Source organism: Leptodactylus fuscus, chromosome 5 (genome assembly GCF_031893055.1).
Source record: "Leptodactylus fuscus isolate aLepFus1 chromosome 5, aLepFus1.hap2, whole genome shotgun sequence".
Classification (NCBI taxonomy): Eukaryota; Metazoa; Chordata; class Amphibia; order Anura; family Leptodactylidae; genus Leptodactylus; species Leptodactylus fuscus.
The window spans coordinates 161816666-161833476 of NC_134269.1; the positions used below are offsets into that span (position 1 = coordinate 161816666).

Sequence of the window (16811 nt, forward strand, 5' to 3'; positions counted from 1 at the left end):
TGGATAGCTGGGGACAGACAAGTATGGGTTATTTTTGCCTTTCTCTGGCCTCTTGGAAAACTGTATTTCCTGGACAACCCCTGCAACAGTAATATAAAGATTGGAGCCACATTGCTTTTGATCTGTAATCCATGAATGAAACTAGTTCACCATAAAGAGGACCTTCCACCAACTCATTACATCCTTTTACATGTGGTGTGACACTTATTCCAAAGCAGCTGACATTTTTTCTCTAGCCCTCACTGTTCAAAGGCTATCATTTCTGTTTGTTTCAGCATATGCATGCGCTCTATTGTCAGGTGGGTTGGAGAAGAATAACAGGGACAGTCCACCTCACAGCAGAGAGCATATTTGTGCTAAAAATAACATAACAGTTGGGGCTAGAGAAAAAAAAAATTCCAACTGCTCCAAAAACAGTGGAGAAACACCTATTAAAGGATACATAGAGTCAGAGATGGCTGAGGTGGTAAAAAGTCCCTCAACTACAGGGACAGAAATCAAATTACCTGCTCATGAAGGTCAACCATGAATGGGGTTTGCTGAGTGGAGTGTGCAGTGGGGTGGAGCATTCGTGGTGGAGTGCTGGTGAGGGCAAAAACTCTGTGTTCATCTACAGGAATGAAAGTAGCCCGGAAAGAGTTTTCATCCTGAATGAGGATGCCCTGTTGAGGTCTGTCCCTCCTGCCCCACTGACGCCTCGTTGAAGGACTATAAATGAAATTAAAAAAAAAAAAAAGTGGTAAGAAAATATATTCCAGAAAGAAGGTATTCATTAACATTGAAAAAGTTAATTGTAAATAATAAACCTAAGTGTAGACAGAGACTGTCTACTCAGTTGCAGCAGACTGTCTATACAGAGGGATATCATATAAGACATATTCCTTAAAGTATTCTAATTTTTACAATGACATCCCATAGGTGATGGATACCACTGTACGGCATCCGTCTCAAGCTACCTTGAGATGTGCATGTTCTGGGTGTATACGTTTGATGGCAGACAAAAACAGAGTGTATACAAAGCCTAAGATACCAATAAATTGACAAAAACCACAAATTATTGCCTAAGGCTGGTCTTACACGACCGTATTGAATGTATGGTCTGCAAGTTGCCGATCAGCAACACTAGTTGCTGATCGACTCCGCAGATGTCCGTGTCCTGTCGCACTTGCCCATACAGTTCTATGGGCGAGTCCGTGCAGTGCCGCAATTCACAGCCATTATGGACATGTAGTATAAATTGTGGACCATGGTTGCGGCCCGGCCACACCACGGATAAAATATCTGGTGGTGTAAGAGACCGCATTGAATATAATGTGTCCGCAAATGGTCCACAATTGAAAACCCTCAATTGCGGACTTACTTTACGGCCGTGTAAGACCAGCCTAAAAGTTACCACTAAGTCAGACAAATGTGCACTATGCCCAATTTGACTCATGGTCAAAAGTTCCAATTTTTGCTATGCATTACTAGCTGGAAGTCAATGTCTCAATTTCTTTTTTCTGGATGGGCACATTTTTTGTAGCCCTGCTCTGTGGGCTCATAGGCACAAACTGAAGGGGGTGTTGGGGCAAATTACTAATCCATCTACACCAGTTTTCAGGTGTAGGAGGGAATAAATATGTGGTGCATTTTTGGGGAAAGGCTCATTTTTGAGTGGGACAGACCATGTACCCAACCTTCCTACTATTGTTATGTATAACCTAGCCTGGAAATGTGCTCATGTTGGTTGTCATCTCTAAATTGGCTTCTTTATAAACAGTCAGTTTGTGACTGAACACACTAACAAGATGATCATTTACCATTTGTTTCAGAGAAGGAGACTGTCAATATGGCTGTACTGTCTGTTGCCATTATTACAGAACTTGACAGTGCCAATTCAGATCCATCTTTAAAAACAAAACAAAACCCAACAACCACACAAGAGTACCCAAGCTCTTTTTTATGGTGGTCTGGTATGCTCTAGGCATACGATCTGAGAAGCAGGAGAAAAAAAAAAAAAAAAGTCTCTAATGGTTATCCCTTATGTGAACAATATTGTAGGATTTTACCAAAATTCTTCTGCAAAACTACCAAAGCTAAAGAGGACCTTTACCACTGGAAAGATGAATTCACTCCACTGTCAGAGGGACGGCCTTGAAGATCAGCATCAACGCTGGACTGTGAGGAACACACTGACAACAGTACACATCTATGGTCTTGTACTCTTGGGAGAGGAGCTTTGATTCTGAGCTGTAAGTCAGTGCTGTAACAGCACCGATATCTCTGCCAAGTGGAGCAGGTACTGGCAAACAGTGTGTTGAATTTAGTGCACAGTCAGTGTTCGAATGGTGTATGAAAGGAGTCTGTCAGAAGGAAAATCAGTATCAAACTAATGACAATATTTTGTACAACTGTTTCTACACATTCCAGTTGGCTTATTCTGCAATTGCAACTCCATTTTCATGAAAATCAGTGTTTTATTGCTTGCTAGAGATGAGCGAGCACTATTCGAAATAGCCGTTTCAAATAGCACGCTCCCATAGAAATGAATGGAAGCGGCCGGCACGTGGAGGGTTAAGCGGATGGCTAAGTCTTTTCTATTCATTTCTATGGGAGCGTGCTATTCGAAACGGCTATTTCGAATAGTGCTTGCTCATCTCTATTGTTTGCGTGACATCTCCCACTCTGTCTGCAGTTAGGGGTGGATATTTAGAGCAGACAGCAAAGCCCCATGAGGAGAAGAAATGCCCCTAAAGGTATTATCAGCTGATCTGCATATGAATAAAGCGCTGATTTTTATAAAAATGGAGCTGCAATGAAGAATAAGAAGGGCATATTTGGAACAAACAGCTGTACAAGGTACTGCCATTAGTCAGATACTAATATTGTTTTCCTGCTAACAGACTCCCTTTAAAGGTGAATGAATAGGTTGCATGATAACTCCAGATTTTTCATGCAAAAAAAGTGGATTCTGTGGTGTATTTGTTGTCAAAATGACAGCAAAACCTGCAGGAAAATCTGAACCGTAAATGTATATAAATTCATTTTTGAGTTCGGGCAACCAAAAAGTATAAGCAAGGGTAGCTATATTGCTTTAGAATACAATGATGGGAGAGCAGCATTAGGGTTCCCAAATCCTTTGATAGAAGTCTTTTGATATATTGAATGCACCTAGGATATACACTATATTGTATATATACTACTCAAACCATATCATCTACAGTGGATTTATATCAGCCCGATTTCAGGTGTAATGTATGGGTACTGTTGGTCTAATATTGTTGCTTCATGTTAAATGTCTGCATCATTGGAAAATTTTCACAACACCACTCAGATCTTAACTTCTGTGTAACTTCCGTGTACAAATACTGGGTTACAAGGTTACATGCACACAACCATGTGCTTGTGCTCGCTCTGTGGTAAAACGTCACAGACAGCACATGGATGACATCTGTGTGTCCATTGAGGCTTCATCCAGTGAGCTGGAATAATGGATAGGTATAGGACCTGTCCTGAATTTTGTTCTGGCTTAGCTGTGGCATAGATGTGCCATTTGTATATGGGGCCTTAGAGAAGAATAGGTCAGCGTGCTAGCTGTGAAAACACGACTAGCACAATGAGAAAACACACGGACATGAGCATAAAGTCTAAACTACTTGGCTTGCTGGCATTTTATACCAACAAGTCTGTTCCTATATTTGGTTGTATTGTACAATAATTTAAATTATATACATATTGCTATAGAGGCCCAAAAAAAAAAAGAAGGGGGAGAAAGCCTATGATGCACGCCATGTTAGAATGTGATACCTTTTCCAGAGACCCGCAGCTCCTACCTTCGCCTGAGGTGTGCTGGGGTGCTGCAGGGTCCAAAGAACCTCCGCTGGTTTATGGGGGCTGAAGGAGGCCACCTATTCACTGCCAGCTCCCATGGTCGCATTTGTGATGTTGGGAAGGCAAAGTGGCAAGCAGGGCTCTTCCAACAAAGGATAACTTCACTGCTGTTTTTCGTTCTGAGAAAAAAATAAAATGGTGAGCAAAGAATGAATAGCCAGATAATCCTACAATGAGTCAGGAGTTATTAAAATCAAGCCAAGTTCACACAACAGATTTTCAAGTTAGAAAAACTTCAAATGACTTGCAACAGAACCTGCAGCAACAATCCCAAGCATTTCACAAATCTGCAGTTCATACTAGCAGATCAGTTCATACTAGCAGATCCGCACAAACATTTTCCCTTTACTGATGCTGATCCATGTGGAATCCATGCCCAAATCGGTTTCAGTACATTGGTGGTGACTGTGACATACTGATCTCACTGTGGAATATATAGCAGCATCAACATGACAAATACTGGGTTACCCCTCGTTCACATCAGCGTTTGGATTCCGTCCAGGGGAGTCTGCATGAGGGCCCCCCCTCATCCTGGATAGAATAAAAACGCAATTGAAAGCGCTGTGATGTATAAGCACACGGACCCCATAGACATTACTGGGGTCCGTGTGCTGGCCGCGCACTGCCCGGACGAATCATGCAGACAGGAAAGGAGATGGTAAACTACTTTCCTGTTCGCACGATTCCTGTGGAGATCTCGCAGCAAGCACATGGACCCCATTAAAGTCTATGGGGTGCAAGTGCTTTTACTGCACCAGTGCTTGTGTTTGGTATTCCGTTCGGGGGGGGGGTCCTTACTCCCCCGGACAGAACCCAAACGCTGGTGTGTTACCACAATTAGATCTTGCCCTTTTTATTTTTCCTTGCAGTATACAGCCTTATTCACACAACTGCTTCTCACACGAGTACTGTCAGTGTGATAGCACTATGAGCAATTTTATGGAAGAGTTTTGTCCCTTGGTACATCCATATTTCACTTTTTTTTTTAAATTTTAAACTAAATTTCTACTTTATACTGAGCTGGATCTGTGAAATGGCATATGTGTACTGGCTGATATTCAGACCCATAGATTTGCATTGGCATTATTCTGCTTAAAGAGAGTTTATCACCTTCCCCAAGCATATTCATCTGTCACCATGGCATTACTGAGCACATTACAGTGATGAATAATGATACCTATTGCTATGTATGGGACTTGTATGGGGTTTGGTGCGGCACTGGGGTCGGGCCTTCAGCTTTCTGCTTACCATCTCCTATCCTTAGCACGCTACCATCTCCTGCCTGCGCCTCCCTATGCAGGGAGAGTGGATTCTCCTGACACTATAACATCTTCAATTCTACAGAAGTGACATACATAGCAAAGGGATCGGTTTAATGTGCTCAGTAACATGATGGTGGCAGCTGAATATGCTTGGGGAGGTGGTAGACTCTTTAATCACAAACCAAAATAGGATTTCTTACAGTCCGTGAGGAACAAGACAAACCAGATGTGTGAATAAAGCCTAAGGCGACTTTCACATGACAGTATTTTGCATCAGTTGCACAAACATAGAAAACAGTATAAAGAAAAGATTTTCTATCGCCAACAAAAACAGGAAATCGACATCAAATGCAACATTAGTAAACAAGGCCTAAGAAGCTTTAAAATGATGTTAAAAAAATTAATAAACATCACATAGAAAGCACAGTCTGGCTGAGCTCTCAGAAATCAGCTACTAAGAAGGTAAAACGGGGAGGACTATAGAATATTGGGGGGGATGTTCACACAGAGTTTTTGCAGGCGGATTTTGATGCGGAATCCACCTGCAAAAACGTCTTCCATGCATTTCAATGGGAGTCAGTTGCATTTTTTTCCCCTCTAACGATTTTTTTCAGCGAGCGGGAGAAAAAGTGGCATGCCCCATCCTCAGGTGGATCCCGTGGCTGAGTCAGCCACAGTGTCCGCGGCTTGAGACTCTCTCCTGATTAGGCCCATTCATTCGGGCCTAATCCGGAGTGGGATTTCACGATGGGATGCTGATGCACTGCATCAACATCATATTGCGGCTAGCCGCACGGAAAATGTTTCTGCCGTGTGAACTTACCCTTAGACTGTCACCTGAAAGTGCCCATTTTAACCAAATAACTGTATTCATTTTTTTTACAGCTGAAATTCATTGGTGTTTTGCATCCAGGTACGTCGTGTGTTACCACATAAGAGATGGATTCAATTAAAAGATACGTTTTATCAAATGATGGTCAACGCTACAAGCAAGTGATCACTCGAACAAGAATGATCAGCGGCGATATAAGGCTTGTGGCAGACTAACCATCAACAGCAAGTGCTAGTATGTGCATTGGCTCTTAAGAAATCAGAGTCCTGGGGAACCCCTTTAAGTCAGACTTGGAAGGGGTCTTCATAGTGCAGGAGCCAAGTAACTAGAACTTTAAAACTTCTTCTAAGACCCCATAAAGACGTGGGAATCCAGGAATATCCGCTCTGTACATCAGTCAGGATTCCCGGCCTGAACTTACCGTAGTTCCTGCCTGCTGTTCCACTGGCCTTCACTAGAATAAACAAACAAATAAACCCTCCGAACTCGATTTTGACTAAAAAAAAAAAAAAAATCCTGCCAATGTAGAGACTGAACTTTCTGGCTCCCATGTGCACTAGGACTAAGGAACACTCATTAAAGTTACATTGCTATTGGATTTTATTTTGATTACTTATATACGGTACTCTACATACATATTCCTTAGTGCGTTAACAGATGTTGTCACACCAAAAGCCTTATTTACGCATCAATGGTTTGCTTCAGTGTTTTCAAAAACAAAAAAACACAAATACAAGCCCATACGGATATGATTAAATATTATGTAATATATCAGGAAAATATTATTATTATTTAGGGGTCACACGGTGGCTCAGTGGTTAGCACTGTAGCCCTGCAGCGCTGGGTCCTGGTGTTCAAATCCCGCCAAGGGCAAAAAATAAAAAATCTGCAAGGAGTTTGTATGTTCTCCCCGTGTTTGCATGGATTTCCATCCCATAGTCCAAAACCCTCCCCCAAAAAAACCACACTGATAGGGAATAAATAATGTACATTGTGAGCTCTATGTGGGGCTCACTATATATATATAAAAATAAATAAACTATTATTTATTTTAATTACGCGCTTGTGTTTTTACAATGTATGTACACAGCAGTGGACAAAACACTCCATAACATCATGTGTGAAAATACTTCTAAGCTGCCAATGTGATTTTCTGCACATATTAGTTTAGTGATTTTTTTCTTCACAGAATATTTGCCCCGCTCTGTTCCTGCTTCATCTATCCAACATCCCATTCGAAACCTGCCGCCTTTCTATTGTCCAGCACCTCAAACATAGTAAAAGTGTGTATCCTCGCAATGTGGAGGCATTGGGAACCTCCATCTTTGAGATTGTGGTTTCGGAAAGTTCAGGAGATACAAGTCATGGAAGACCTGACTGTCCAATTGAAAAACTGGGATGAGGCCTTGTCCCAGCCGTCAGTAGTAATACTTGGGGACAATATGTCGCTGGAAAGCAGTCACTCCTAGAAGCAGAGGTAACTATACAGCTAAGTCTCTCTCACAGCATAAGCTGCAGAATAGAAAATCCAGGGCAACAAACAGACTGAATCAGTTATGGTGCATTTAGGAGACCGAGGTTCAGCCGTGAATGCACCCTAACCAATTCATCGGATCATTCTGTAAAGTGGCATAACTTAATCTTGCACTAAATATAGCCGATATAAATGAACTAAGACCCTATGCACACCAGGCTGTTATTACGGATCACAAATAACAGCACACAGACCACATATACACTTCTAGGACCTGATGCACATGATACCCGGATAGCACACTGACCATTCATTTAGCCGCAAGGGGGCTAAATCACAATATTTGCAAGTATGGGCTGGGTTTATGTGATTATGTCACAGCCCATTACCAATGAAAATATCAATGACTAGAATCTTATTAATAAGTACAAATATGTATATCTAACAGATACATTTACGCTAACACCACATGGGTCAGATATGCTGCTGGATGTCTGCAGTGGACCTGTCTGTGGCAAAAAAAAAAAAAAAGCTGGTTTTCACCATAGCTTCAGGCCACAATCCCCAGGTCTTTACATTGCAAAGGATGAAATCACAGCTGAATATCAAGCAAGAATTGACGTGCTAAATGTCCAAAACCCGCAGCATGAGACATTTTGCTTTACCATTTATTTCTCTAAATCCCATCCATTACACAACTAAGGTACATCACAATGGTTAGCCATTGACTATTTTCTAGTGGCTAACCTGCTGTAAGTATGCCACATTTGCCCCCAAACTGAACCATTTTCCATGGGAACAAAAATATTTTGAAAATGACTTAACATTGGGGCCCTAACACAAGAATATTTTTTTTCCTGCCTCTCTCCGATCCCCCACTGCTCCAGAGCATACACTGCAAGGGTCCAGCCCATACATACCCGTGTCCGACACAAAGGAAATTCCTGCTGAGTGAGCACTAGCTAAGGCCTGGTTCACATCTGCGTTCCGTATTCTGTTCAGGGAGTCCACTTGGGAACCCCCCTGAACAGAAACCTACACGCATTAAAAAGTGGTTACCGGGTGTGTGGTCATTGGCCTTTACCGCATGCCACAAGTTCTCCATCTCTTGCAGAGCACAGGAGACTAATTATAAAATTCTCTCTAGATGGTACAGAGTCCCAGCTCTCCTTCATGCAATTTATCCCTCCACATCTGATAGGTGTTGGAGAAGTCTCTCTGATCAAGGCACGATGGCCCATATCTGGTGGGGATGTCCCCTCCTGCGTCCTTTCTGGACTGGGGTCAGGCAGGTTATTCACCAGGTCACGGGGTGGATCTAGAGCAGGGGTCCTCAAACTGCGGCCCGCGGGCTACATGCGGCCCGCCAAGCACTTCTGTCTGGCCCCGCCGACAACTCCGGCAGGCGTGCATTTATAATGAAGCTCCTGGGGAGCTCCGGCCAGGCCAGGGAGAGCACTTCACTTTACCTATTGGAGGGAACCGCTCCCGATGTCTGTGCGACCTGCTCTACCTCCGGCCCACTGTTTAAAAAGTTTGAGGACCCCTGATCTAGAGGATGGCCCTGCTCGTCTCCATATTCATGTGCAAATTTAGGAAACCAACTCGCAGGCTTTTGCAGTTCATGCTGGTCACAGCTAGGCCAGTTATCCCCAGACTTTTGAAATCTAAGACCCCTCCCACACTTCTCTCTTGGCTGAAGGAGTCCCCCCCCCTTTTCATTGATCCACGTTATCATTTTTGGTCCTCCCCTGTCCCCCTTTCTTCGCCTTCTCCCCCGCCGTATTGTAAAAAACTTTTTGAAAAACCTTCAATAAACTTTAATGTTAAAAAAAAGCGGTTACCTAAGAAACCACACGGACCCCATAGACTATAATGGGGTCCGTGTGGTTTCCACGTGAAACATGCAGAGAGTAAAGTACTGCAAGCAGATGTGAACTGGGCCTATGGCAGTTCACCACTCTGGACAGAGACTGGCTGGATCCATATGGCAATGCTTTTCCTGTGTATTGGTACACACCAGGAAGTAAAGCAGGGAAAGTTGAGCAACGTTTTATTTTTTAAATATTCAGGCCTCTATCCAACAGTTTTAGGAAAGTTTTTAGTCCCCTGGCAAATAGACTGGAATAGGCTTTGTTCACAGCAGAGCTCAACAGGTATAACCGAGTACTGGAGTCTCTTGGGGTTGGCGGACGTGTCCATTGTTTTGATGGGATAAAATAGAGCAGCATGCAGAGCTTGTGCCCCCGTCATACACAAGGAGGGCCTATACAGCGTACAGACAGGGCTAGTCTAATGAAAAACATAAGGAAAATAAAAATATATACATTGGTAATTCATGTCTCATATTGAAAACTCATTGGCCCAGATTAACTATTGTGTATACTCACATCGTTGACAACGCGGCTCATCTAGTTTGGGCTAAAACTTTTCAACTTCCTAGACTTGTGGGTGTGGATTCTCAAGTCACATGGAGGGTATGGCTTAAACATACCATAAAGTGCCAAAACGGTCAAAAAAATTCTGGGCTTATAAACAGACGCCCCGATCTATCATCCAGCATCAGCCACTGTGAAAAGCTTGGTAAATATCAGACTTCCTGTCTAACCGTGAATAATTCTATAATTCTGAGCCATTGTTTATTGCCTGTACTGAATCAGACACTATACCTGGCATATATTAACCCTGTCACTCAGAACCAGGGACATTTCTTCATGCTATGACCTTGATCAACCTGTAAACCATAATAAAATTGAGTCAAACTATACACAAATATATAATGCACTACTCCCAAGGGCTACAATGAAAATTTAAGAGGTATTCCTATTGGGAACATGGGGTCTTCTGCTACCCTATTGGTACTCCAGGATAGAAGTGGCCTATGTGCATCTCTCTCCATTGCAGTTTATAGGAGCCAGAGTGTGTCTGGAGACCCCCATTCTCCTTGATCCCAGATACCGATTAGACATTTGTGATAGGTAGAAATGAATTCTGGGTTTTATTGAAGCTAGTCTAGTGTATGGCTTGACATGACAGTGCATACCTGACTTTCTCAAAGTGATAAAACTATTACAAAATAAACAAAAACTGATTATATAGCAACATGGGTCACGCAATGAAACCACCACAGGAAAGCAATATTATTATGTGACAATCTGACTCCCCCCATCATTCCTGTGTCACCTAGGAAAGTCAAGGTCACACCAGGATGTCACGCTGTTACCAGGAATACATCGGATGTTGGAACTAGGATACTTTGGGTTAGAAAGGGGCACGGTTAGATAGCTACACGTCATGCAAAACATGGTAAGCGTAAAGAAAAATGGCAGCTATCAGTAGAGCATATAACAATCTGCAGTTTTTCATGCATTAGGACTTCAACCATGTGACAGACTGGTACAGCCAAGCCAACATATTTAGGATCCAAGAGGGCAGACGAGGGCCCTGCAGAATTTCTGGTGCATTTATCAATATCTAGATGGAAAGCCAATATCCTGCATGGTGACGGCTGCTTATGTATTGTGGCTGCAGACTAGTATTGTTCCTCCATGGTAGGGGCTGCCAGCATTAGACCCTCAGTAATAGATATACCTGGGCACCCCAATCCCACAGCCTCCCCCCTCTGCTGTCCACATGGGTGCAGGTTGTGGAGGGGAGCTGTGGCTTTAAGAGCAGGCTCCAGTCTCACACCATGTGCTCGGCAGGAAACAACAATGCCACAACAAAGGAAAAATAGCCAGGCGGCCGGGGTGTTCCCTGCGGGCTGTGCCGTCACCACAGGCCAGGTCCCCAGCACCCCAGAAGCGGCACACTCACCCGTCCACACACCCGCCACAGCACTGAGCCCACCGAGACACAAAGGGAAGGAAGGAGAGGATGGCCGGGGCGGAGGGAGGTGCTGCGGGAGGAAGCGGGCCACAACAATAACAAGCGCACACTGACCAACACGTGCGCTCACACAGCGGCCGACAGAGCCCGCCAGCGGGTCACCGGTAGATGTCACCCCCCTCCCTCCACCGGGAGTAGCCGAGCTCACACGTGACCCAGGTGACCAGTATTTACATGCCGGGGGGGGGGGGAGGAGCTCAGCGCTCATAACAACATCCTGCGGGCGCTGCAAATGCACAACCCCGGACAAAGCGCGGGTGTTAGGGCTTATGGGGAGTCGCACGCTGCAGTTTAGTAGCGGTAACGTACCCGGTGCCTCTGTATCAGTGTCTGCCAACCGGGGTCATGGGAGGTAACAGGCGGCTCCTCGCTAGCCACCCAGCCCCGGGTACGGGGTAGCGCGCGCTACTGTCCAGGTACCAGCACACAGGCGCTGTCACTTTAAGACCCAACGTCCTACTCCTCTAGTCACAACACTGGGGGGCGCGTACGTGACGTGACCGCGCTCGGCCTCAACGTCAGGCCCCTCCCCTTGCCAAAGCCAGAATGATGAGAGGTGCTCAGATAACCCCGCCCACCTAGCGTCAACAGATCACGCCCACAACACCGCGGCCACTGCTTGTACTTGTAACGTGCACAGAAATCTGCATGTCCTGTACGACAGCGGGTGCTGGGGAGCTGTCGCCCATAGCAACTAGACAAGTCACCTCAGCAGCATTTGTGCTGTTCTCTGACTGATTACTATGGCTGCTCGGATTTGCCTATACAGGGATTAATACAACCAGTAGATAGCCCAGGATTTACCTCACAACAGTCCAGATCATATACTGACATTTATGTGCATTACACCCCAATAACTGCTTGAGTCATAGGCAGACCAGCAAACCCCCTGGCAGAGGCGCCACTGTCACCTAGGTCTACACCCCTTAGGGTCAGTGCACATGGTGTTTTTTGGTCGCTGATTTTGATGCAGTTCTATTGGGAGGCTTTTTTTGGAGGCTGATTTAGAGGCAGATTCAGTGTTAAAATCAGCGCCAAAAAACTCTGTGTGCAGTGACACACGTGAAAAAAGCTAGCTGATTTTGTCACTGATTTTTCAGCGTCGCTTTTTTTGGATACTGTTTTTTTGCATTGGACGCCGTTTTTGACGCTTTTTCGGTCGCTGTTTTTTTTTAAGCTTTTTTTTTTTGCACTACAAAAAAAGTACATGATTAAAAAACCGCTAGCGGTTTCAGTCGCTGTTTTTGCCAAAACAGCTGCAAAAATAAGCAACCAAAAACCGCTAGCGGTTTTTTCAGCACCCCATAGACTCCAATTCATTTTTTCAGGCGTTAAACGCCTGAAGAAAGGTCATGTCGCTTCTTTTTCTGCTAGCAAAAAAAGCTAACAATAAAAAAAGCTAGCAGAAAAAAAAAGCTAGCAATTCACATAGGTCTACATTTTATGGAGGCTGATTTGGCCGCGAAATCAGCTGTCAAAATCAGCGTCCATGTCCCCGTGTGAACTAGCCCTTCGGCTGAGTTCAGATGGGGCTTTTTGGTTCGGACTCTGAGGCGGTCTCCGCGTCAAATTCCAGACCGAAAAACCCTGTCTGAACTCGGCCTAAGGGTAACAGGGTGACCTGGTGATCTTTGGTCGTGTGGTGGCCAAACGTGCCATATAGTCCCAGTCTACATCTGGGCAGGGGTGCAGCAGCTGCTTGGGCTGCCTGGGACGGATTTGTAAAAATCTCATCCAATATTTACAATGTATAATGAATGAGCTCATGAAGCCTTTGGCCGGGGACCCTCATTGTGCCCACCACTTCTTCAATGTTTGAATTCAGCCTTACAATTTTCGGGTAGAAGGGCTCATGAAACCTATGGACTGGGCTAATGTGCTAAAATGACTGTTTAGTTGCAAGGGGTTTGATTTTAGTGGCAGAAGGTTCAGCAAGAACCCAGGGTGGAGTTCTGGGGTGTGTGAGACACACTTTGCTCGTACCCCATGTGAGACACCCCTTTAATAGCCCACAGCTGTAAAGTGGTAGGGAAGGAGGCCTATGCCTTTCTGCTCTATAGTTTCCACCTGTATAAGAAGTGCCTACATCCCACCCCTGTCCACAACACAACTGCATAGAAAGAACCACTTCTGTTCATGTGAGCACATTCTTTTCAGCAAACATAGTTGCAATTTTTTGTTAAAGAAAAACACTATAAAAATCCTCGCAGCACCACACGTACAAATCATTTTTGTCAATGCTATGGTTCTGGCAGAGGAGTCGGTGGGTGACGCAGAAATCATAACAAACAAGACATGCTGTGTTATGTAAATGTAAAAATTGTATACAGTACCCATGTACCAAGGTAAATATTACTCTAAGATATAGCGTCTGTTAACACCTGGAGCCAGCAGTGGTTTACTATAGGCCATTTAAGGAAAATAATTAGTACAGATTTAAAGGCAATGTGGATTAGATACTAAAATAAGTGCACTGGACTGGGGCAAACAATGGCACAATTGGACTAACTATTTAATGTGTACGGCCAGCCTAAATGATCAGAGACATGAAAAAACCCATAGGTTGGACAACCGCTATTAGCCACAGCACCGCCATGCCTGAGATAAACATATGCCATATACTTTATCTTGGGTAAAACAGAACTGAATACCTGACCTGTCAGACTTGTCAGCAATGTAATGTCTCATTAGAGGAAACAAGGATCAAACTGCAGTTGGTGGAATATACCAATAAATTTTTACTTTGTGAATTGGACAACTTGTCAATATAAAATTTATTACAAATAATCCGCCAGTCGCCAACTCATGTCAGGTCAGCAAATGACAGGAGTGAAAGGGGTTGTCCAGCCTCAAGTAGATTTTTCTTTAGTGATTGAATAGGTCATCAGTATGTTATCTCTGGGGGTCCCTCCAGTACCCCGAAGCCGGTGCGTGCATACTCTCTTATTCAAGTAATAGGAGTGGCGCTGCAATTCCATGGAATTATCGCCTGACAGTGCTTGAATAGGAGATCCTGCTCGCCCTCCTCGTCCAATACTAGAACTTTTGCTGCCTAGACTATTTTGGAACATGTGATCTGTGTGAGATCCAGGTTTCGTTCCCCACAAATCACCAACCTATCATGTGGATCACTGTATTAGGGTAAGTTCACATGGGGTATTCTGGTCAGGATTTTGAGGCCGTATTCCCTCAGGTGCTTTTTCTGGGAACGGGCTTGTGCCGGCTCCCGGAAAAAGTAGTAAGATGCTCATTCTTCAGGCCATTTTGCCTCGCGATTCGGCCTGAAGACACTCCCTCCTCTGGACTAGGCCCATTCATTGAGCCTAATCCGGAGCGGAGTGCGCGGCTGGATGCCGCTGCAGTCCACTGGCTTTCAGTTGCGGCAACACGGCTTTTGGATCAGAACCTGAGGCCTCCTCCTCAAGTTCCAATCCAAAAAATAACCCGTGTGAACTTACCCTTATATATAGGAAGACTGGGACTTAATCCCAGACTGAAGAACCAATTTCGCGCTCCGTACGGTAAACACAATGTTGATGCGTAGATAGGATTAAATGGATTTATTTAAAGATACCCCGAAACATGTTATCTCGATACCTTACAAGTACCACCCCTTCATCAGATCTTATTCTTTCTGCTTTCACGTGTCTGTATGCTGTATGTGGTAAGCCGTGTTGCTGTATAAACCTCGGGAAAAGCCTGCGAATGTATGTACAGACAGGCACGAAATTGGTTCTTCAGTCTGGGATTAAGTCCCAGTCTTCCTATATACAGTCCTATGAAAAAGTTTGGGCCCCCCTATTAATCTTAATCATTTTTAGTTCTAAATATTTTGGTGTTTGCAACAGTCATTCCAGTTTGATATCTCTAATAACTGATGGACACAGTAATATTTCAGGATTGAAATGAGGTTTATTGTACTAACAGAAAGTGTGCAATATGCATTAAACCAAAATTTGACCGGTGCAAAAGTATGGGCACCTCAACAGAAAAGTGACATTAATGTTTAGTAGATCCTCCTTTTGCAAAGATAACAGTCTCTAGTCACTTCCTGTAGCTTTTAATCAGTTCCTGGATGAAGGTATTTTGGACCATTCCTCTTTACAGAACAATTCAAGTTCAGTTAAGTTTGATGGTCGCCGAGCATGGACAGCCCGCTTCAAATCATCCCACAGATGTTCAATGATATTCAGGTCTGGGGACTGGGATGGCCATTCCAGAACATTGTAATTGTTCCTCTGCATGAATGCCTGAGGATTTGGAGCGGTGTTTTGGATCATTGTGTTGCTGAAATATCCATCCCCGTCGTAACTTCAACTTCGTCACTGATTCTTGAACGTTATTCTCAAGAATCTGCTGATACTGAGTGGAATCCATGCGACCCTCAACTTTAACAAGATTCCCGGTGCCGGCATTGGCCATAAAGCCCCAAAGCATGATGGAACCTCCACCAAATTTTACAGTGGGTAGCAAGTGTTTTTCTTGGAATGCTGTTTTTTTTGGACTCCATGCATAACGCCTTTTTGTATGACCAAACAACTCAATCTTTGTTTCATCAGTCCACAGGACCTTCTTCCAAAATGAAGCTGGCTTGTCCAAATGTGCTTTTGCATACCTCAGGCGACTCTGTTTGTGGCGTGCTTGCAGAAACGGCTTCTTTCTCATCACTCTCCCATACAGCTTCCCCTTGTGCAAAGTGCGCTGTATTGTTGACCGATGCACAGTGACACCATCTGCAGCAAGATAATGCTGCAGCTCTTTGGAGGTGGTCTGTGGATTGTCCTTGACTGTTCTCACCATTCTTCTTCTCTGCCTTTCTGATATTTTTATTTGCTTGCCACTTCTGGGCTTAACAAGAACTGTCCCTGTGGTCTTCCATTTCCTTACTATGTTCCTCGCAATGGAAACTGACAGGTTAAATCTCAGACAACTTTTTGTATCCTTCCCCTGAACAACTATGTTGAACAATCTTTGTTTTCAGATCATTTGAGAGCGGGCTGTCCATGCTCAGCGAACATCAAACTTAACTGAACTTGAATTGTTCTGTAAAGAGGAATGGTCCAAAATACCTTCATCCAGGAACTGATTAAAAACTACAGGAAGCGACTAGAGGCTGTTATCTTTGCAAAAGGAGGATGTACTAAATATTAATGTCACTTTTCTGTTGAGGTGCCCATACTTTTGCACCGGTCATATTTTGGTTTAATGCATATTGCACATTTTATGTTAGTACAATAAACCTCATTTCAATCCTGAAATATTACTGTGTCCATCAGTTATTAGATATATCAAACTGAAATGGCTGTTGCAAACACCAAAATATTTAGAACTAAAAATGATTAAGATTAATAGGGGTGCCCAAACTTTTTCATAGGACTGTATATATATATATATATATATATATATATATATATATATTTTCTCGGCCTTGAGCCGTGCCACCGAAGACGCTGCCATACAAATACGGTATTGTGACACTCAGGTG

At 43.9% G+C, this 16811-nt stretch overlaps 1 protein-coding gene across 4 annotated transcripts in view; it reads right to left on the bottom strand.

Moving 5' to 3' along the window:
- The window catches only part of RNF44 (ring finger protein 44), a 45082-nt gene that overhangs the window by 14323 nt on the left and 13948 nt on the right, over positions 1-16811 (bottom strand). For 2 of the 4 annotated variants that reach the window (XM_075274686.1, XM_075274684.1), the window contains exons 2-3: positions 3813-3989; positions 507-708 (exon numbers count right to left, since the gene is read on the bottom strand). In XM_075274686.1, the coding sequence (XP_075130787.1) occupies positions 507-708; positions 3813-3916 (306 nt within the window). In that variant the 5' untranslated portion in view covers positions 3917-3989. Of the gene's footprint in view, positions 1-506; positions 709-3812; positions 3990-11254; positions 11458-11635; positions 11939-16811 lie in introns of those variants that run through there. The other 2 variants (XM_075274685.1, XM_075274687.1) reach the window with 2 other exon arrangements.